Here is a 22,763-nt window from a genome sequence, read left to right as displayed (position 1 = left end):
GGTGGGCCTGAAAGCAGGAGGATTCATCTTCCTGAGTTCAAATCTGGGCAAGTCACTTCACCTTGTTGTCTCAGTTTCCTCAACTATAAGATGAGCTGGAAAAGGAAATGGCAAACCACTCTAGTATCTCTGCCAAGAAAACCCCAATAGGGATCATGGAGAGACAGACACAAATGAAACAATTAAACAACAAGATTTAAGGGAAAATGATGCACATTTGAGTCAATACAAGACTGTTAAAATGTTGAATTTGGTGTTTCAGACCTCCACTATGCCTTGGAGGTGGACCCTGTCTTCCTAAAGGCTGTAGTAATAGAGTTTAAGGCCAATTAGGTTAGTCAGCCAATAAGCATTAATTAAGCATCTACTAAGCACTAAGAGCTTTACAGTCATTATTTCATTTGATCCTCAAGACAACCCTTTGAAGTAGGGGTTGTTAATATCCTCATTTTAAAATTGAGGAAATTGAGGCAGACAGAGGTTAAATGATTTCTCCAGGATGATATAACTAATAAGTGTCTAAGGCAGCATTTGAACTTGGGTCTTCCCAACGCTAGGTCCAGGATCTATCCACCGAGTCACCCACCTCCCCAAAGTAAGGCAAAAGGAACCCCCAAAGTGAAGTCTAATGGAAGAAACAATTATGTAGGAACAAGATATACACAGGACAAATTGGAAATAATCCACAGAAGGAAGACTGAAATTAAAAGAGATTAGGAAAGGCCTTCTCGTAGAAGGTGGGATTTGAGATGGTAAAGCATTTGGTCTGAGTTCCAGACTAAGAAAATATGAAATCCTCATCCCCAGACAGTGATGACCACCAAGGGATGAGACCTTCTACAAAAACAGGGGAAAGTTGTGATCTGCATCGATAGAAGGAAGGGCTCACACAAAATGAAACTGAAGATGTTGGAAGAATTGGTACCTACAATGTGCTCACCACTGTGAGGGACCACAGAGCGGCACGATGCATAATTATCCTTGGATTCAATTTAAATGAAGCATAGACAGGCCACAGGACCGGTCCCCAAAAGTCTTATCGACATCTTATTGTAATTCTTCCAAATCCATCCAAAAGGAAAACTTTCACTTAACTATACAACCGAGGACATACCCATGTATGTCCCTTTTTAGGTATCACTGTCCAACTTTCAGATCTCTGAACATTTTTTAATGATAAAAACGTCTCTAAAATGGTTACTCCTCTGATCAGCATTCAATTTAGGGGGTTTTTTGTAGCCATGGTAAAATTTAGAGACAGCCACCAGAAGTAAAAAGATTTTATCTGTTGACATAGTGAGAGTATCTACAAGAAAGTGGGAGGGAACAAATTATTTTCATTCCAAAAACAAAAAGAAACTAGTAAGTCAACTAACAAGGACTTTGTTCCCTGTTTTGTCCAAAACATCCCAAATGCCTGGCGACAGACAGCATAAGCAAAGGGAGTGACCTGATAAGGTGCTCTCTGTAATGTCACAGGGGTCACCTTCCATTGTTAATAAATTGCAGAACCATATTTACATTCTTCTCAGCTCCAGCATGGGCTCACCTTCCATGGGCTCCCCCGCCCATAAGGTATCTGAGGCATGTGTCAAGGACAAACACAGAGTTCATTTTAAACTAAACATGACTCCCTACAAGTCAACAGCCAGAGTAAGTGCTAATTGGAAATAACAAAGTGAAGCTACATGTCCTTAGAATGAATATGTAAGCACACTGAAGGATAGAAGTTTTTGTTTTGTTTTAAAGAAAATGCCGCATTATTGCAGTCAAGCAAACTAATTACTGACAACTCTGCTGAGAACAGATAGGGCTCCTGGGCCCATGTTAATGAGTACCAAAGAATCATTTGTAATTAAATACTCAATGTGGAAATAGATGCCACTGAAGTTGATTATTTAAGAGGCTTGGAAATGTTTTTCTGTCCTTTTTCTCTTCAGATTGGACAGCCGTTATTTGTCAATTCAGTCTGGTCTGAATTACCATCAATTTCAAGTCTGCAATATCTAGATTAATGAGGCATCACCTAACCTATCATGATACGAACATAATCTGAAGAAATATAACACACCAGGGTGAGTGGGGAACCTGCAGCCTCGAGACCGCATGTGGTCCTCTAGGTCCCTCAAGTGTGGTTCTTTGAATTCAAACCTCACCACCCCTTTGACTAGGCAATAAACTAATTATAATAGGAGATAGTATGGGGAAGGGGGGCAGGAAATGTCTGAAATTGACATTGGAAGACCTGAATTTTTTCTAGGCTTCAATTTTTCTCATCTGTTAAATGAAAGTACTGGAAAGTACTTGGGTTTGTTCCAGGCCTGTATCTATGATCCTATAATTTGGTCATTATGATTTGGGGGAGGAGAGAGGAGGGAAGCTTCAAGCTCTGGACTTGTAAGCTCTCAGGACCATAAGGGAACACCCAATGTGGAAACTCCCTTTACCCCTGAAGATTAAGTTTGTCAGGAACAAATTACATATCATCGAATTGTCTGTGGGGACAGAAGAAAGGATGCTTGTCATTAGAAAAAAGAGGTGACTTGTCCAGGAGCACAATGCTAGTGTATCTGAAAGCCAGGCCCTGAACCTAAGTCTTCCTGATTCCAAATCTGGCTCCTCAATCTAATATTGTGTCATGTATACTAATGGTTATAAATTATTATATTAATGCTGAAATTAAGAGGGCAGCATGGCATAGTAAATCTAGCACTGTGCAGGACTCGGGTTCAGATTCCATCTCTGACATTTAAAAACAACAAAATCAAAAAGAGTTTCCGGGTTCAGTCATTTTTCAGTTGTGTTTAACTCTTCAATGACCCCACTTGGGACTTTCTTGGTAGAGATACTGGAGTGCTTTTCCATTTCCTTCTCCAACTCATTTTATAGATGAGGAAACTGAGGCAAATAGGGGTGAGTGACTTGCCTAGGGTCACACAGCTAGTAAGGACCTGAGGTCAGATTTGAACTCATGAAGATGAGTCTTCTTGACTCAAGGCCTGGTACTCTACCCACTATGGCACTACCTAACTGCTCTACCTGCATGTCAAACAGGAGGCCCACAATTCTCCCAAGTGCTCCCAGGACCAGATTAAATAGAATTGGACAATATTTAACAAAATGAATAATATATGACCTGTTTGGCTTTCCAGTTCCTAGCACATCGTAGGTACTTAATAAATACTATCGACTGACTGACTAATTCAACTCTGTAACCCAATTTCTTTAATAGCTTCACCAAAGATGAAAGAAGAGATTCTATTGAATTAGTATACCCTTTCTGGAAAGCAACATGGAACTATATCCCAAGAGTTACTAAATTTTACATGCCCTTTGTCCCCCTTACCAGGCCAAGACCCCAAAGAGATCAAAGAGGAAAAGGACCCATATGCACAAAAATATTTATAGTAGCTCTTTTTGTAGTGACAAAGAACTGGAGACTCAGAGGGTGCCCGTTGATTGGAGAAGAGCTGGAGGTGATAGAATGTTATGGTACTGTAAGGAATGATCAAAGGGGATGACTTTAGAGAAACCTAGGAAGATTTGTATAGACTGATGCAGAGTGAAGTGAGCAGAACCAGAAGAATAATGTATATAACAATAAGAACATTGTAAAGAGACAACTTTGAAAGACTTAAGAACTCTGGTCAATGCAATGGCCAGTCCCCATTCGAGATGATCTACACTACCCCACCTCTTGATAAAGAGGTGATAGATTCAAGATGCGAATGAAATAAACATTTTTAGACACAGTCAATGCACGAATATGTTTTGCTTGATTCTGCATATTTTAAAGCAGTTTTGTTATTCCTTTTCATCTTCCAAAAGAGAAAAGAAATGCTTGTTGATTGAAAAATAAAATATTTTAATAGATTGTGCTGATTGGGAAAACACCTCCAGTATTGCTTCTGAAAGTGGATTTGGTCAGTTTTCACAGTAATTTTGACACCAGACTAGAACAAGACTATCAAACCTAAAAAGGATGGCCACTTACGAAAATACTTCAGCGTCTCTTCTATCTGTTCAGTTGTTAGGTCGATATTAGCATCGGGTGAAATGAGAGGGGTATGAAGCCAGTCGTCGTGGTCATAACCATAGATGGTGTCTGCTCTTAGCTTGTAATGGGGCAGTTGTTCCTCCAGCAGACTGATGATTTCAACTTCAGGAAGATCAGTACTATTGCACACATCTGAAAAGAAAGATTTAAGACATCAGGGATGACCTATTTACACTTTGGGAATAATAAGCTGTGGGACTCTGGGTAGCAGGAAAAACATCTCTGAACTTCAGTTTCCTCATCTGCTAAATGAAGTGGAGATTGGGTTAAATGGTCTTTATGGTCTTTTCCACATCTAATGCCTACAGTTTTGGGCTTCCATAAAACATTCCTCCTACTTTACTTCTGCCATGTGCCTCTTAGCATGGCTTACTCAAACCAGCTACCCCTACTTAGGATCCACAGGGTATCTGGGCTTGTTTATTAATTAAGGGGATTGCAAATTCCTTGGAGATAATTCCTATGTTTCATTTTTCTTCTCGATCTCAATCCCAGTTTACACAAGCAACATTGCCTCTCACTGGAATCTAGATTAGAATCCTACCTCTGAAACCTCCTAACTGTGGCCTGGGCTGAGTCACCTAACTGCACAGTGCTCTAGACCAGGGGTAGGAACCCTGCGGCTTTGAGGCTACATGTGTCCTTTTGACTGAATTCAAGTTTTCCAGAAGAAATCCTTCTATTAAGGGGATTTGTTCTGTGAGGTTTGGATTCAGTCAAAGGGGGGCACTTGAGGACCTAAAGGGCCACATTTGGCCTGAAGCCCACAGGTTCCCCACCGCTGTTCTAGGCAATTCTCAGCACTAATTTGCATTGGTAGCAGAAATTTCCTCACCTGAGAGTTCCCCATACCAATGAAATCACATGAGCAGTCCCTATCCCTAATTAGTATTTTTTATTAATATTATTATTATAGGGCTATGTATACGCTGCGTATGTTTAACATTTATACACTATACAATTGACCGATAATATTTACGTTCCCTCTCATTTGAATCAAGATTAGACTCAAGATCAGATTAGAATGAGAATCTCTACAAAATTATTTAATGTGACATATTCTACATTATCAACATGCTACTATAATTACAAATGAATACTATTATTGTTATTAGTGGATAGAGTGCTGGAGTTAGAAAGGTGCTAGCTCTAATCCTGCCTCTGGCACTTACTAGCTGGGTGACCAAAGGAAAGTCACTGAATCTCTCTCAGGTTCCACCTCTTTGTCTACTCAGTGGGGACAAGGTGGTGCAATGCAGAGCGCTGGACCTGGAATCAGGAAGACTCGTCTCTCTGATTTCAAAACTGGCCCCGGGGACCGTGTGACCGTAGGCAAGTCACTTCACCCCACCTGCCTCAGTTTCCTCATCTGTAAAATGAGCTGAAGAAAGAAATGGAAAACCACTCCAGTGTCTTTGCCAAGAAAACTCCAAATGGGGTCATGGAGAGTTGGATACAACTGAAACAACTCACTAACAACAATGATCACACCTACTTCGTGTGGCTATTGTGAGGATGAGGTCAGATAATATGTCCAAGCTTGGCCAATCTGAAAGCATTATATAATGTCAGCTACTATTATTGTTATTATCAGCAAGCACTTATTATGTACCAGGAAATACGCTAAGTGCTGGGAACACCCATACAAACAGAAAGATCATTAATATTATTGACTAGCAGTTGACCTTTAGGCACTAGAATTCGCCTAAAACAATCCATTTGCAATCTCTCTGAAAGGCAACCCTGCCTTCACCTGCAATCACTGGAGCAGAGATTCAGAGAAGGACCTTGGAGAGGCCTTGGACGTCACTTAGCCCAACCGTATTTGGGCACAAGGACCAGGGTTGTTTTAGGTCAGGAATACAGGGTGTTGCCACAGTCAGAAAGAAGAACTTTAAAAGCCTACCCCATATCACCCCATTCAAAGTCAGTTTTATTTTCCTCTCTTCCAGTCACATATTTAATGACATTTGTTAAATGTCCTACTACATAAAACGGGCTACAAGGCTTCTGAATACCAAAAAGGGAAGAGAAAAAAATAAATATTTTTTATCTTTATATTAACCTAATTAGAAGGTAAAACACCTCCCAAAACACTTTGTTAAATATGATGGAAGCATAGTACTGAAAGACACCTATAGGACATCCAGGTGGAAGGAAGGAAGGAAGGAAGGAAGGAAGGAAGGAAGGAAGGAAGGAAGGAAGGAAGGAAGGAAGGAAGGAAGGAAGGAAGGAAAGAAGGAAGGAAGGAAGGAAAGAAGGAAGGAAGGAGAGAAAGAAAAGAAGAAAGAAAGAAGAAAGAAAGAAACAAAAGAAAGAAAGAAAAGGAAGAAAAGAAAAGGAAGAAAAGAAAGAAAAGGAAGAAAAGAAAGAAAAGGAAGAAAGAAAAGGAAGAAAAAAAGAAAAAGAGAGAAAGAAACCATGGGAGACTACTGAATTATAGGATCATAGGTCTAAGGCAGAAAGAATCACCTGGTCCAACATATTCATTTTACAGATGAAGAAACTGAGGCCCAGAGAGGCTGAGTGATTCTATTACAATTAGGCATTTATAAAATAGCGCCCTAACTTGGGAAAGGTCTGGCTAAGACTCTGGTGTTGTCACAGCCTTAAGGCTGGGAGGCAGCCTTCCAAGTCGATTGCATTTGATGTCTCCTATTTCTTCCCATACAACTTCCCATTACTGGGAGTATGGAGGGGGGTCAGGGGGTCGCTGAGGATGGAGAAGAGAATATTCAGGAGGAATAATAAACCAAATGCTTTCTTTGAAACATTTAACAGTTTCATTAGTTTCCCTAACTGGTTTGCATCTGAAAGACACATTTCCTAAATAAAAAAACATTTTTTTAAACGGCAACCTCTTCAGCTATTTACCAACACCAGAAAGTCCCTATCAAATGTCAAAAGATCACTCAGGATCAAGAAGTTGCCATACAGCAGATGAAATTTTCTGGCTAAAGTGTGAACAAAGCTAGCCTCACGATAGGATGAGGCAGTCGGAGCACGTCTGTGCGCCACCCAAGCCTAGCCTCTCCAAAGTGGTGCCAGCCTCTGTCACCAGGAAACCAAGAGTTGTACACAGACCCATCCCTATGGGGAGGGAGTTCCCAAGGACAAAAATCGGCTCAACAGTCAGATTTTTTCTTTGCCATTGATTTGGAGGAATGGGGGGCTAAAAAAAATTAGTTTTTATGTGTGTGTGTGTGTGTGTGTGTCTGTGTGTGTGTGTGTGTGTGTGTGAGAGAGAGACAGAGAGAGAGAGACAGAGAGAGAGAGAGAGAGAGAGAGAGAGAGAGAGAGAGAGAGATTCTTTTGTCTAGTAATACTGTCACATGAAAAGATTCTGTCAGAGTGCCAGATTCACCAAGAAAAACCAAGCTGGTATTTGATTTCCCCTTCCACATTCACTGAGCTGAAGGTCAACCTATTTACAGTGTAAAGCATGGCCAAGGCAGTATCACGTTCTCCAAACCCTCCTAGGATGACTGCAGGGATAAGGTATCCTAAAACAAGGCAGGGTTCAAATGCATTTTTTCCCCTCCACATTTGTTCTTCTAATTCTGTGCCTGCTTCTTCCTGCACAGAGGGAGAGCTCTCAGAGAATAGAAGCTACACTCAGCAAACACTGAGCCCTTATAATAAGAATAATATACGGCACCAGAGATGCCAAGACAAGACCCAGGGAACCTGATCTAGAAGAGTGAAGAGTCCTTCATTTCTCAAGGCTCAGCTCAAATGCTATGACCTTCAGAAAGCCTTTCCAACTGCCCTCTCAGGCAGAAGGATAATAATCCTCCACTCTAATGGAATATACACCAAATACAATGTAAGGTAGAATGTGGTGGGGATTAGAGTCGCCAAGTTGCAGTTCTTTTTGAGAGGCATCCTATCTCCATGACATCTTTCATATATATGTCCTGTTCTCTCCATTCACATAGCTACCACCATGCCCTCCCCCAGATGATTGGGATAGCTTTCTCATTGGTCTCTTGGGAGTGGTCTCTCCACTCTCTCCAATCTGATAAAACAATCTTCCTAAGGCACAAGTCTGACCAAGTCACTATAAGGTTGCCTATAGTCTATGATAAAATACAGGCTCCCCAGCCTGGCACTATCTGACTAGAACTTTCTCTTCCAGAGATCTCATTACTCAAAGTCCACTATCTGGCTCCCACTTTTGGACATTCCCACAAGCTAGTAGTCCCTGTTGCCTGAAATGTTCTTCTTCCATCCCAGTCTTTCCAAATACATTATTGTTCTTTCAGAGCTCCGCTCTGCTCCACCTCCTCTGGGAACTCTTCCCTGACCTTTTCAGCAACTACTGTTCTTTTTCCTATTACCTTTCATTTTCTCATATGCCCTGTACAGGCAGGGTGATGGTTCATTCGAAAGAATTCTGGAAGTGGAGTCAAGAGAGGACTAAGTTCGAATCCTACCTCTACTACTTACCAGTCAAGTAACCACAGACAAGTCGCTTTACTTCTCTGTGACTCAGTTTCCTCACCTGTAAAATGAGCTGGAGAAGGAAATGGCAAACCACTCTAGTATCTCAGATGGGCTCTGAAACTACTGAACAACAACAACTCACGTACTTGCTTCACAGGGTGATGATCAAATGAGTTAACATATGCAAAGGATTCCTTGAAATGCTACATCAAATGTTAGTTATTATTTCCATCATCGTCATTACATTCTGTCCCCCCATTAAATGGAGTTTACTGAGGACAAGGATTATAATTGTTATTTTTGTATTTCCAGGGTTCAGTACAGTACCTAGGCACACAGTAGGAGTTTAACACTTGTATGTTGAACTGAATTAAACGGAGAAGAGTGGGATGCCTTTTACTCAGGAATCCACATGACCTTGCCTGGCATTATGGCAGACCACCATCAAGGAATCAGATCCAAGATTTAGTCTTTACAAAATCAGTAGCATCCAACATGAGATCTAACAGGCAGTGGGAGCTTTGCTGCTGAAATTATGATGTCTGCTACTCCTTAACAGGCTTTTAAGCACATAAAGTGGCAGCTGGATGGGGCTTCCAGACTTTCTTGCCTGTGTTACCAGGGAAACACCAGCTTCTTGTAGAGATTCCAAACTAGCAAGGAAAAGGAGGCAGGCACTAGGAGTGGCAGAACTCAGTGATTACTGAATGGCATTTTTAGTGGCAAGAGAAAGATAAGGGTGCATAAACATCCCTACAAAACTGGGAATGGCAGAGAGGAACTTAGAGGGGAGGAAAAAAAACAAGAACAGCATACACTCATGCAACAAGGAGGCAAAAGGGGAAAGTAGCTATCAGGAAGAAAGGCTCAGAAAAACACCAGAATTGAGTAAATAGCAGGAAAACAGTGAAAGAACACAGGGTGAAGGGTGAGAAAGGGAAAAGCAAAGCCTGGCATATAATGATTTTGAAGAAAGGCAGGGATGCATAAGAGATAATACCCATCTTAGAGGAAACAATGTAAGAATTGTCTTCCATGAAATGAAATAGTTTTAGGCAACTAGTAAGGGACCAAATGCTACAATCTCAGCAGAAAAACTAAATAAACAAAACTAAAAAGGAAAAAATAAATGAGCTAAAACCAGGTGGGCTAACTAACTGCTCACTAACACTCAATCCTCAATCCCCAGGGCACTTACTAGCCACAGACAAAGGAGGATTAAATTCCAGGTTAGAGATTAGCTCCTGAGGCCAAAAATTCTATATGTGCACTTCTTAGTCACTTACTACTTAGTGACTTACACTTATTAGTAGGTTACTGCACTTGGCCACTTACGAGGTAGGCATTATGGTAAGGACTAGGGGTACAAGGCAAAGACAGAAGCTTTCCTCAGGTTCTGTAGTAAAGTAAATAACAAAGTTAGAGACAGTCTAATAATGAAAATGTAAATGACTAAGTAGATACATACAAGATACATATAGGGTAGCTAGAAAGTAACCTTAGAAGAGAAGGCACTAGGAGCTCAAAGGACCAAGAAATGCCTTGGGTTGAAGCCCAACTAATAAACAAAGGTGAGGGGGTGGAGATTCCGAGATGAGAGACAGAGTATCATGAGTGAGGACCAACATCATGAGAGATAGAGGAAAAGAGAGATCAAGAAGGGTTTCATGGAGAAAGTGACACTTGAGTTTGTCTCCAAGGACGCATATGATTCCAGAGCTGGACTTTTAAAGGTAGGGGAGGGGATAAGAAGATCCTGGGATAACTGCTCAGAGGAGGATCAGATTTAGAACTAGAAGGGACCTTAGGGGTTACTGAGTCCATCCTCTTCAATTTCCAGATCAAGAAACAGAAGGTTGGAAGAGCTTGGATTTGCACTTGGATCCCTCAGACTCCAGATTCAATGAATGTTCCAGAGGTAAGGATTTTTTACCCTTTCGGACTTTTTCTCATTGCTTAATGAGAAAGCATTAGCTAGGTGCCACAATGGATAGAGTTCTGACCTGGAGTGAAGAAGACCTGAATTTAAATTTAACCCTAGACACTTACTAGCTGTGTTCTCCTGGACAAGTCACTTAACCTCTGCCTTAGTTTACTCATCTGTAAAATGGGGGTAACAATAACAGCACGTACCTCCCCAGCATACCAGGAGGATAATATGACAACGTGAGCAAAGTACTCTGTAAAACTTGAAACATTATATAAATGTTATTATTGTCATTAGTATAATAAAGAGCAGAGAAAGAAAGAGAATTCTCAAGCTTGAACAGACTACAAAAATCTTCTCTTTTCTTCTCTTAACTTCCCAATCCCCTGTAACTCACCTAAGATTTTGCAAAGAGTCACTAATGAAAAGGAAGTTAAGTAAAGAAAAATGCCCAGTCTTTCTTCCCTTCCATGCCCAATAAGAATTGGAGGGTGGTGGAGGGAGGAAAGGTGGAAGTCAGATAGAGACATAGTCAGTATCATATGTTGCTCCATGCTAGACTATTTTCCTTTATTTCAAAGCACCTGAGCAACTGTGTGAGAGAAACCAAGTTTAAAAAGAAAACAATTAGTCTGATCTTGGCATTGAAGAAACACCTAGGCTTTCTTAGAAAGCATCCCAAATGTAAGGGTGAAAAGGATTCTGATCATTCCCCAGAAAGTCAGATCAGAAGATAGACCCAAGACAATGGATAAGGGCTTGAAAATGGAAGGGCAGCACAATCATGTTTGAAAGCAAGACCCAACCAGCAGAAGACTATGTTGAGGGAAACAGGGCTCTGCTGTCCAAGACCCTGATGAAAATCTGCGAAAACCAGAATCCCGAGAATCCAATGCATGATGCAAAGAAGAGATAGGAGGTTGCAGAGAGGCCCGGAAAGATTTAAATAAATGACTATCATTTAAAATGCTCTAGAAATCAGATCTCCCCTACGTGGCTCAAAATTAGGACCAGCCAAGACAAGAACAAAGTCATGGGAATAGGAGTGATGACTCCAACAGTTTCTGAGGAAGAAGAGAATTCTAAGAGGTCTGTGCTCAAGGAAAAGAAACAGGATAATATAGAATATGCCCCTGATCTAAGTTGGGTCACTATGGAAAAGGACAAATCACCTATAGGAAAAGCATCTGAAGACAATGTGATCAGTGTTTCAGGAAGTCTGGCCAAGTCAAGAGAGTAATAACAAAGCATCTTTTCATAAACTTGATAATGAACCAGGGAGGGGAGGAAGGGTGGGATGGGAGTGCAATAAAATACTAAACTTGAACAAAGAAATGCAAATACCACACCAGCTCTGACTGCGTCATACTCATCTTATAATTCTCAAAGAAACTGTAACAGAAGACTGTGTTCTGTTTGTATTTACAAAGAGGCTGGTAGGAAAATGGTCCTATAGTTAAGACATATTTCCCAGAAAAGGGCTCGTTTTGTACCACCTTATTACCTGTTGCCTCATTACCAGAAAGAACACATTAATTGTAGAAGGAAAGGAAATGACTTGGCAGAGATCCCCATTCCTCACTTCTCAGTGAGTGAGACATTGGTCAGTTGTTGTGGGTTTTTTGGTTTTTTGAAACAGGGTTTTGGAAGGACCTCTAATTCCATGAATTAGGGTTTCGTATTTTGTATTTGTATTTGGAGTCAAGAAGACCTGAGTTCAAATCCCTCAGACATTTTTTTACCATAAGAAGCCTTTCCCTCTCCTCCTTAATGCTGTTGTGCTTTCCCTCTGTGATTATCTCTATATTATCCTCTCATATCTATATGTTTGTACATAAATCATTTGCATATTGCTCCCACTGATTTCCACTGTAAGCTCCTTGAGGGCAGGGACCCCTATTTTTGGCCTTTCTTTGTATTCCCAAGATTTATGAGCACAGTAACTGGGACATAGTTGTTGCTTAATAAATGTTTATGGACTTAACTAACCTCTTGGCCTCAGTTTCCTTATCTGAAAAAATGAGATTAAGTCTGATGAATTCTCAGCTTCCTTTTAGTTCTAAAATTATGACCATATGATCCATGAATGAGGTAAGTATGTATGCAGCAATATTACTGTAGACAGTTATGTTCAAGTGCACACTCACTGCATTACAGAGACAGCATGACTAGATTCTCTCAGTATTTTTAAACTGCCTAGGAGTAGATCCAAGACAAAGCATTTGGGGAGCCAATATCTTTTAACATCATTCCAAAGCAGAGTTCTAGCGTACTGAATATATACTGATTTTACCTCTGACAGTTCATTTACATATAGTAAAAATCAGTTGTCTGTGCAACAGAGATGGTACAATGGGAAGATTACAAAAGACCTGGAATCACATTCCAGCCCACATAATTTGATTCCGAAAGTCTTCATTTATAAGATGAGGGGAGTAATGATTAACATTATCAACCTCAGAGAGCTGTTTTGAGAGAAATAATTTGTAAAACGCAGCCCCTTAAATGTTAGTGCCCTAGGACAAAGCCCCTTTTGCCCCATAAAAGTTATGGCTCCGGTGATCTGTAAATGACAACTTACAGCATAATTATGATAAGAAACTACCCATTTCCTGGATGAAATACGCTAATAAGTCAGTTACAGAGAATTAGTGATCTTGATTTTTTTAAACACTGAGTATTACAGTCAACATAGAGAAAAGGCAATGGATGCTAATGAGGACAAAGCTGTTGCTTCCATCTGTCAGTGGGGATGGTTCAGTGCATTCTGTCACCACTGCACAAAAGCAACTCAGTACATTGTCCTACTGCTGCTGAATTACAAACACCATCATCCTAGACCAAAGAGAGCACATTTATTTGATAATGGATAAATCAAGTATTCCAATCCAGTTCCTTCACCAAACCCTATACTTGGTCTTAAGAATTTTTAAGCATACTACTTTACTGATGGGGTACTTCTTAATATGGGAAAACTGGAAGGATACATATACACATATGTACACACACAGGATCAAAAAAAAGAGAGGAAGTACGGCACAGTGGAGAGAGTTAAAATTATGGAAAGTAGGGTTCAAGTTCCTACTCTGATTCATCCTAGGTGTGTGATCACAGGCAAGTCCCTTAACTTCTTTGACTAAGACAACATTTATTATAGGCTATAGGTATGAAAATGTCTGCTAAAAGAAGGAATGTCCAACTCAACAGGATCAGAGGTCTCTGACAATGATATAAAAGACTTCTAGCAATACCTGTGGGAAAGTATTAATCATAGTTTATCCTAAGAGTTCTTAGAATGACAAGAAATAAGGGGATATTCAAGATCAAGTCAATTTTATAAAATAAGGAACTGAGCCCCGGGTGTTTTAAATCTTAAAATCATACGGTCAAGCTTTAGAGCTGGAAGGGACCTTAGAGGTTATAGCTGATCCAACTGCCTCATTTTATAGATGAGGAAACTGAGGCTCAGAGAAGTTAAGAGATTTGCCCAAAGTCACACAAGCAGCAGTAAATGGCATAGACAGAATTTGAATTCAGATTCTCAAAGTTCAAAGCTAGAGGGTCCTTGTCACTGGAGCATGCTGCCCCCAATGACTTGGTCAAGATCCCAGAGGTACTTTGTCCTACTTTCATGATCCCACTACTCTGTCATCTTGCCTTCAGGATAAGACTTCTACAAATATTTTGTGAGTCCCTTCCCAAGAATGGAAATAGAGAGGGCAAGCTTCTATCTGCAGGTTATTTATACAGTGTATCTATCTTCATGGAATCCAAGTTCTTGTTCAATGAATAATACGTGATAGCCAATATTGCCATCTAGTGTCCATTGAGACCCACTGCAAAGGTAACATAACCTCAAGGTACAATGCCCCCAAAACTATTTTTCATCATTTTATAAATGACAACTCAATTACAGGGGAAAAAATAATTAGAAGGGTCCTTGGAAGTAATCTACAAAAACAACAAACAATAGGTAACAGGGAAGCTAGGTGGCACAGTGGATAGAGTGCCAGGTCTGGAGTCAGGAAGATGAGCCTTCCTGGGTTTAAATCTGACTGTGTCTCTGGGCAAGTCACTTACCCCAGTTTGCCTCAGTTTCCTCATCTGTAAAATGAGCTGGAGAAGGAAATGGCAAATCACTCCAGTATCTTTGCCAAGAAAACCCCAAATGGGGTCTCAAAGAGTTGGACACAACTGAAACGACTCAGAAACCAACTCATTAGTAAAGTTAGGACCTGAACCCATCTACCATGCTATTGCTACATCTACACCTTTTCTATTTGATCTGGCTTGTGCCTCCTAATGCTGCCATTTTCTTTTCTCCCTTCCCCCTTACCCCCCAAAAGCAAAACCAAAGAGGGATTTTTAGCTGCCTTCTTCCTTTAGTACTTTCAAGTTCCTCATTCAGAAGAGAAAACAAAAAGGCAAGACATAAAAAAAGCTAACAAGAGGTGGGAGGGGAAAAGGAAAGGAGGAGAGAAGATGACACACAAAGAGCTAAACTCCTTTTTCTGGCATTCTTGGGATTGAGAGTTGGACTCTAAGGATCCAACTTCTTTATTTTACAACTGAGACCCAGAGACAACTGAGGCCCCGAGGGGGTAAAGTAACCTGGCCAAGGTTCCTCGGGTAGAAAGGAGCAGAGTTGAGATTTGAACCCCTGTATCCTAACCACAAAGCCAGCTCTCTTTCCACAAAGTCACACGGATAAAATGGAGACAAGATTTACGGTAGAACGTTCTCAGGGACATCTGCATTCTGAACTAGTGCCTCATTCCAGCTCTTTAAAAGACAACAATGCTACCTGGACTAAAACTAACTTTAACTGGATGCAAAAGATTCAAAATAAAGGACGTACCTGAGGAACAGACTCCAATCCAAGATGGTCACTTAACTAAGCTTCTTTTCCCAGGGAAGTTAGCTAAAAAGAGGCTAAAAGTTCAGCCTTGTGCAATACCACAAGTTCAACGAACTAGAGTCTGACCCCTTGGCCACATATACTCTATTGGGCAAGGTACAGAGAAAAACAAGGAAAAGAGGTCCTAAACTATCTAACTTCAATATTCTAGATCCAGGATTTAAACAGTTGATCAGGTATTTATTAACCTCTTCCTAAAGCACAAGTCTGACCATGTCACTCCCTACTCAGTCCCCATGCCTCCAGGATCAAATATAAAATACTCTATCATTCAAAGCCTCTTCCTTTTTAGTCTTCTTATACCTTTCTCCCCACCAAGTACTCTTTGATCCAGGGATGATGACCTCCAGGCTACTACACAAATAAGACTCCCTACCTCTTTGCCCCAGGCACTTTAGGTGGCTGTCCTCCAGGCATAGAATGCTCTTCCCCTCCTCATCTCTGCCTCCCGGCTTCCTTCAAGTCCCAGCTAAAATCCTGTCTTTACAGGAAGCAATTCCCCCTTAATCCTAATATCTTCCCTCTGTTGATTATTTCCAGTTTATCTTGTATGTAGTTTGTTCTCCCCCATTAGTTTGTAAACTGCCTGAGAAAAAACTGCCTTTTTCCTTTCTTTGTATCTCCCAGGGCTTAGTTTTGTTCCTGGTACATAGTGGGCATTTAATGAATGATTACTGACTGACTACTATGCACTAAGGACTCTGCCAAGTTTGGGGATACAAAGGGCAAAAATCATAAAAAGTGCACACAAAATGCATACAAAGTTCAGATAAGGGAAATACCATCATCCAGTTTTGGGGTAGAGGAAGGCAAAGCTTCTTGGAGATGCGGGGACTGAGATAGCCCTTGAAGGATAGGATTTAAGGAAGGGAAAAGGGTGTGGCAAAGGGAAAGTCTAATATCTGTGAACGTGGTTCGCCCCTTAAAAGTCTGGATTGACTGAAGGAAAAATGTGGAGGAACTAGGGATCAAATTACCTAAGGCTTGGAACACAAATCCAAGGAGTTTACACTTTTATTCAGCACACGATGAGCCACTGAAAGTTTTAAGGGTGGGAATGCTTTGATCAGAGGCATGCTTTAAAAGATTTAAACCACCCCACAACCAGATGAGATTCATTAAAGCAGAAGAAGCAACTTCAGTCATGCAAACAAAAGGGAACACCAAGTGGCTAGGTTCAAAAGCCAAGTCAAAAAGAGAAAGAAGCAAATGACTGTGTATTTGTGTGACCAGAAACAACAGGGAAGAGAACAGGTAGAAGAGAAATAGACCGTTAGAGGTAGGAAATCAATAAAATGGGACACAGAGGCAAGGAACTAAAAAACTGTTTTTAAGACTTAAGTAATAAAAGCTGGCTTTTTATATGAAACTTTTTAGATGGTTAAAATGCTTTAGCTCTCTCTCTCTCTATATATATACACACACGTGTGTGTACATACGTACATGTGTATACATACACAAACATACATGTGTATACATACACGCATATACAAACATGTTTGTGCATATGCGTATGATGTATAGTTTTGTCTGATCTTCAGTCTGTGAGATGGGTTCTATTATTATCTGAATTATTTAGAAGCAGCTAAGTAGCACAATGGATAGAGAACTTCAAGCCTGGAGTCAGAAAGACCTGAGTTCAAGTCCAGGCCCAGACACTTATTAACTATGTGACCCTTAACAAGTCACTTCAACTCGATTTACCTCAGTTTCCGTATCTGTAAAATTTTGTTGTTCAGTCATTTTCAGTTGTGCCCAACTCTTTGTGACCCCATTTGAGGTTTTCTTGACAAAGATACTAGAGTAGTTTACCATTTCCTTCTCTAGCTCATTTTACAGATGAGGAACCTGAGGCAAACAGGTTAAATGACTTGTCCACAAGTCACGCAACCAGAAAGTGTCGGAGGTCAGGTTTGAACACAGGAAGACTCATCTTCCTGACTCCCAGGCCCCATACTATTCACTTCACCCCCTAGCTGCCCATCTGTAAAATGGGGATCACAACAGCACCTACTTTCCAGGGTTGTTGTGAGAATAAAACGTCTATTTTTTTTTGTAAAGTCCTTTGTACATATTTGTAAAGTATTTTGAAAACCATAAAACACTATCTAATTGCTAGGTATTTTTTTAATTTAATGATGACTCTGAATCCCAAAGAACCCATCTATTAATGTTGGGTTACATGCCACCTCATCACTATCACAGTGGTCCTGGGCTCCTGAAGGCTACCACCAGCTCTGCAGTTGCTACCAAACTGGAAAGACTTTTAATATGGACCCAGCGGGAAACGATCAGTCCACAAGGACCTATCAGCATCACGACATGTTTCCATACAGTTTTATGATATACAAAGCATCTTCCTTAGAAGATCCCTCAGACAGACGGGGTCACTATGTCCACTGCACAGATGATGTTCAGAAAAGGTATCAGCAGTAACATTGGCAGGAAGAGTCAGTTCCATGATTCCACACCCAGTGTTCTGACACCAGAGTCAATCATCAGAATCTACAAAGTTGGTTGTGCCATAAAATGCAACTGGTGTCTCACAAGAGCATATACAAACCCAGATTCAAGTGACAGAAGTTATTAAGTGCAAATGTTTTCATCATAGGAATGACATGCATTCCTTTTGTAGAGGGGAGAGAATAAGTATTTATATAGCATGTACTATGTGCCAGGCACTGTGCTATGGGCTTTACAATGATCTCATTTGATCCTCACACCCACCCTGGGCGGTAGGTGGCTATTATTATCTCCATTTCAGAGATGAGGAAAACAAAGCAATCGGAAGTTAAGTGACTTGCCAGGGTCACAGAGCTAAAGAACGTGGATGGGTTTGAACTCAGAGATGACTTCAGGGCCAGCCCTACCTAGCTGTCTCAAACTTTAATTCCAGAATATGCCTCAATTCTAGTTAAATTTCTCTCTGGACTCAATCTATTATTTGTTGGTATGAACTCCCAATGAGAAAACTCCCTTTACTACACAGATATAGAAATGATCGTGTCTGGTGACATTGGATGAGCTAATAATAAAGAGAATTTTTTTATGAGAACTTTATTTTAATTTATTTTAATTTTAACTTTATTTTAATAAATTTTAATTTATTATTTTTATTATGAGAAATCAACTGAATAAAAAATTATATGCACAAATATTAAAAACAACACTACAGGCTAAATAAGGTTTCTTGAGCGAAAAGATCATAGAGTTCAATCCTCACACTGCCAACAGTAGAAACCAGGTCAAAAAGTCTTTCCCAGTCAAGAAGTCTAAGTATTCTAGGGAGGGAAGGGAAAAAGTATTTGTTAATGAACCTACTACTATGTGCTGGACACTATGCTAAGTGTTCTTACAAGTATTACCTCACTTGATTTTCGGGATGATCCTGCAAGGTAGGTGCTATTATCCCCATCTTATAGTTAAGAAACTAAGGCAAACAGAGGTTAAATGACTTGCCCAAGATCACACAGCTAGTATGTATCTGAGACTGGATTTGAACTCAGGTCTTCCTGACTCAAGGCCCAGAACTCTTATTACCTGAACCACCAGCTGCTTCTAGTCAAGTGACTGTACTGGAAAATGTTCTAATACAAAAATATGAATGAATGAATAAAACTTTTTTTTAAAAAAAAATCAACTTTTGCTCAGTAACTCAGAATGATTTTAAAAAGATGGAGAAACCAGAGAAAGAATGGATGGAGTCTGAATGCAGGTTGAAACATACTATTTTCATTTTTTTGGTTTTTTCATGTTTTTTCCTTTTGTTCTGTTTCTTCTTTCACAACATGACTAATGTGGAAATATGGTGAACATGACGACACATGTATAACCTATATAAGATCGCTTGCCATCTTGGGGGAGGGGAGGGAGGGAGAGAGAAAAATTAGAATTCAAAATCTTGCAAAAATTGAACATTGAAAATTGTCTTTACATGTAACTGGAAAAAAATACTATTAAGAACTTTTTAAAAGATGGAGAAAGAATAAGGGCAGATAAAATAAATAAAAGAGGAAAAAAGAAACCTTTTAAGTTCTATTTATGACTTGTCCTTGTCTCTTACCCACATACACACCCCATTTGAAATGACTTTCTTTGATCTTTTGACAACAGCTTTTAGGCCTTACTTTCTGGGGGGAAAATAAAAAACAAAACTTCTCTTTAATTATCCCTTTTCAAAACTGGTGCGTGTGTGTGTGTGTGTGTGTGTGTGTGTGTGTGTGTGTGTATACTAAACAAAACCCAGTAGTGAGACAGAATTGTAAGATTCCAAAAAACAAGGTACTAACTTTGCAGTTACACTAGATGGTGCTACCTCCATTTTGGTCATTCCTTTCATGTCCCCAAGCAGTACGAATTTATGCAGAAGAATAGGAATCAATTTGATAGTCCCCTATATGTAGATGCCTAAGGTCACACAGCTGGTAAGAATCAAGAGGAAGATTTTGAACTCAGATCCCTCCTGATTTCCTGAGTCCACCAATCCCCTCTCCACACCATGTGTTGCTTCCTTTGTATGACACATACCATGTATACACAAGTGCTTAAGTAGCAAAATGATGGACATATAAGACCATTGTAAGTCAACAAGTATTTATTAAGAAGCTACTGTGTGCTAGAGACTGGGCCAACTTATAGAATTGACAACTCTCTGGGCCTAATACTTCCTCTGCTGGTCAGTCCCTAGTCTCCCAATAAGTCTGACTTTTCTTCAGAGTTCCTCTCCATTTCCATCCTCTGACCCACTAAAAAGCAGCTAAGAACCTGATCTCTAGGAAATAAAACCTTTCTCTATGGTTCCCCAGTCACAATCATGGATTCTAGTCAATATATTATAATATACTGTATTATATATTAATACATAATACAATGTATTATGTGTCTTCTATGCAACGTCCAATCACTTGTATACCTTTTTTTTCCCAGCAGTAAATCAGTCAACGAACATTTATTAAGTCCTACTGTGTGTGTCAAGCACTGGACTAGGTGCTGGGGATAAAAAGACAAAACTAAAATATAGCCTTGGCCCTTATGGAGCTTATTAGGGAAAACAACATGTACACAAATATATTCATACAAAATAATTATAAGGTTAAAAAAAAGTGTTGGAGGGAAGAATGGGACTGGCCAAGGAAAAGGATGGATCAGGAAGGACCTCTTATAAGGGGACCCATGAAGAGCAACCTGATGAAGAAAGAAGGGGATTCTAAAATGTAGGAGTGCATTCTTGGCATAGGGAACAACCAGTGCCAAGAAATGGAGACAGGAGTGCTGTATTCAAGAAGACCAGTTTGGCTTTTGTTGTTCAGTCATGTCCAATTCTTCATGACTCCATTTTGGGTTTTCTTGGCAAAGGTACTGAAGTGGTTAGTCATTTCCTTCTCCAGCTTATTTTTTACAGATGAGGAAACCAAGGCAGAGTTAAGTGACTTACCTAGGGTCATACAGCTAGGAAGTGTCTGAGGCCAGTTTTGAACTCAGGAAGATGAGTCTTCCTGATTCCAGCCAGGAATGCACGATGGCACCACCTAGCTGCCCAAGCCCCAGCTTAGCTAAACTCACACAGGTTGTGTTTGTCCATCATTCTTGAAGAAGACCATGACATCAAGATGATGGCATGACTTGCAGTTGACTTTGATTTGAGTGAGGTAGGGCTGTACAAGGTCACCTCTCCTGGGCCATCTGGGTCCAATGGCCTGATATTCATCAGGACGACTGGAGATGGTCCAGGATGCAATGAGACCTGGCCCTTTCAGGCCAAGGTCTTATCACACTCTCACTTTGAGTGAGATACACCCATTCAAAGAATAGGCTTCTTCAAGTAGTTATTCAAGGGATGGCCCCTTTAATCAAAAAAAAAAAATCAAACTAGCAGGGAAAGATCCTCAGAGTTCCTGGGTGAAAGAGAAACAATCCCTTCTCCTCTCTTCTCCCCTCTCCTCTCCTCTGGTGTTCTAACCAGGGGAAGGTATACTGCATGGCCAAAAGCTGAGGAGGGAAGGTAACATATAATCAAGCTAGAAAGGGTTTCTGTAAGTGGCTCTTCTTGCACTTATCAAATTTGAAACTGTCTACCTCCCACTCTTACTTTCACTCAATCCCTTGGGACTTCTTGTTGTTATCACATGTTTTTTCCTAATAATTTTAAAGGGTTTTGTTCACAGAAGGGAGGCAGCCTCAGTTTTCTCATTTGTAAAATGGAAATCATAATAATAGCACCTGCCACAGGGTTGTTGTGAAGAGCAAATAAAAGGACACAAGTGTAGTGCTTTGCAAACCTAACAGTGCTATTACACATAAATAATACAAAATATTACTTATGTATAAAATATATAATTATAAGTAAGTAATATAATTGCTAATATCCCTACTATTATCATGACAACCAGCCTCTCACGACAACTCCATTGCACATCCCACATTGCGCATGTAGGTCATGCACATGTTACTAAACCAGTTTGTAAGAGATGGGCTCCTACCTACCAGCCCCACCCCCAATGCCTGATTTCAACCTGCTCCAGTCTCCTTCTCAGGCAATCTGCAGCCCATCACAAATTAGCATTTGTTAAACCCCTTCATTAACACTGGACACCAATCTTGGCCGTGGAAAAAAGGAGGAGCCATCACAGGCACACAGCAGAGAAGACACTGGTTCAGGCAGACCAAGCCAGCATTAATTAAAGGCCTGAGAAAGGAGCTACTTCTTTACCAGTATGCTGAAAAAGCACTCAAGCATACTAACCCAGCAGAAACAAGGGCCCTTTTTATATTACGTCCTATCTCATTGGACCAAATTAATTGGAGGAGAAAAAGGAATATTTTGCTGCTTGAGAGGGAAAAAAAATTCCCCATCCCACCTCTGCCTCAGGCCTTCTCTTGAAAAACTAGGATGATTCCCCAGCTTAATTCTGAGCCAGCATATGCAACTGATGCAGTTTTTGGCAGAGAGCCCTGCTGAGTATTTCTCAGTCTACACTGGAATGAGAGGTGAGTGGAAAACATTATCAAACTGAAAGTATATTCATTGAACACCTAGTATGTGCAAGCTGCCTACTACGTACAAGGCATGAGGCTAGCCAGTATCAAAGATGCAAAGTATTATGAAACCTGGATGTTCCCTGACTTTAAAAAGGAGCTAAGACTCTAAGTAAGGAAATCAGATATACACAGGAAAACATAATCAATACTCCAAAGCCATATATAAGTGCCAACTGAGAGATATAGAGAAGAGTCTGGGAATTCCAAGGAGAGGGAAGGAGAAGAAAACAGGGAAGGAAGGAGTGAAGGAGAAAGGGGGAAAAGGAGAGAGAGAGAAAAAAGAAGGGAGAGAAAAGGAGAGGAGAAAGAGGAAGCAAGAGAAAAAAGAGGAGGAAAAAGAGAGGGGAAAGAAAGAAGGAAGGCGGGAGAGAGAAAGA

At 40.4% G+C, this 22,763-nt stretch overlaps 1 protein-coding gene across 11 annotated transcripts in view; it reads right to left on the bottom strand.

Moving 5' to 3' along the window:
• The window catches only part of TRAK1 (trafficking kinesin protein 1), a 139,363-nt gene that overhangs the window by 99,925 nt on the left and 16,675 nt on the right, over positions 1-22,763 (bottom strand). For 10 of the 11 annotated variants that reach the window (XM_072651454.1, XM_072651452.1, XM_072651440.1 and 7 more), the window contains exon 2: positions 3,995-4,189. Coding sequence is in view for 8 of the 11 variants with exons in the window: in XM_072651440.1 (XP_072507541.1) it covers positions 3,995-4,189 (195 nt within the window). In the remaining 3 variants the exon portion in view is untranslated. Of the gene's footprint in view, positions 1-3,994; positions 4,190-15,288; positions 16,703-22,763 lie in introns of those variants that run through there. The other variant, XM_072651451.1, reaches the window with a different exon arrangement.

Source organism: Notamacropus eugenii, chromosome 3 (genome assembly GCF_028372415.1).
Source record: "Notamacropus eugenii isolate mMacEug1 chromosome 3, mMacEug1.pri_v2, whole genome shotgun sequence".
Lineage (NCBI taxonomy): Eukaryota > Metazoa > Chordata > Mammalia > Diprotodontia > Macropodidae > Notamacropus > Notamacropus eugenii.
The sequence above is the reverse complement of the archived record's forward strand: the minus strand, read 5'-3'. Positions and strand labels throughout refer to the sequence as shown.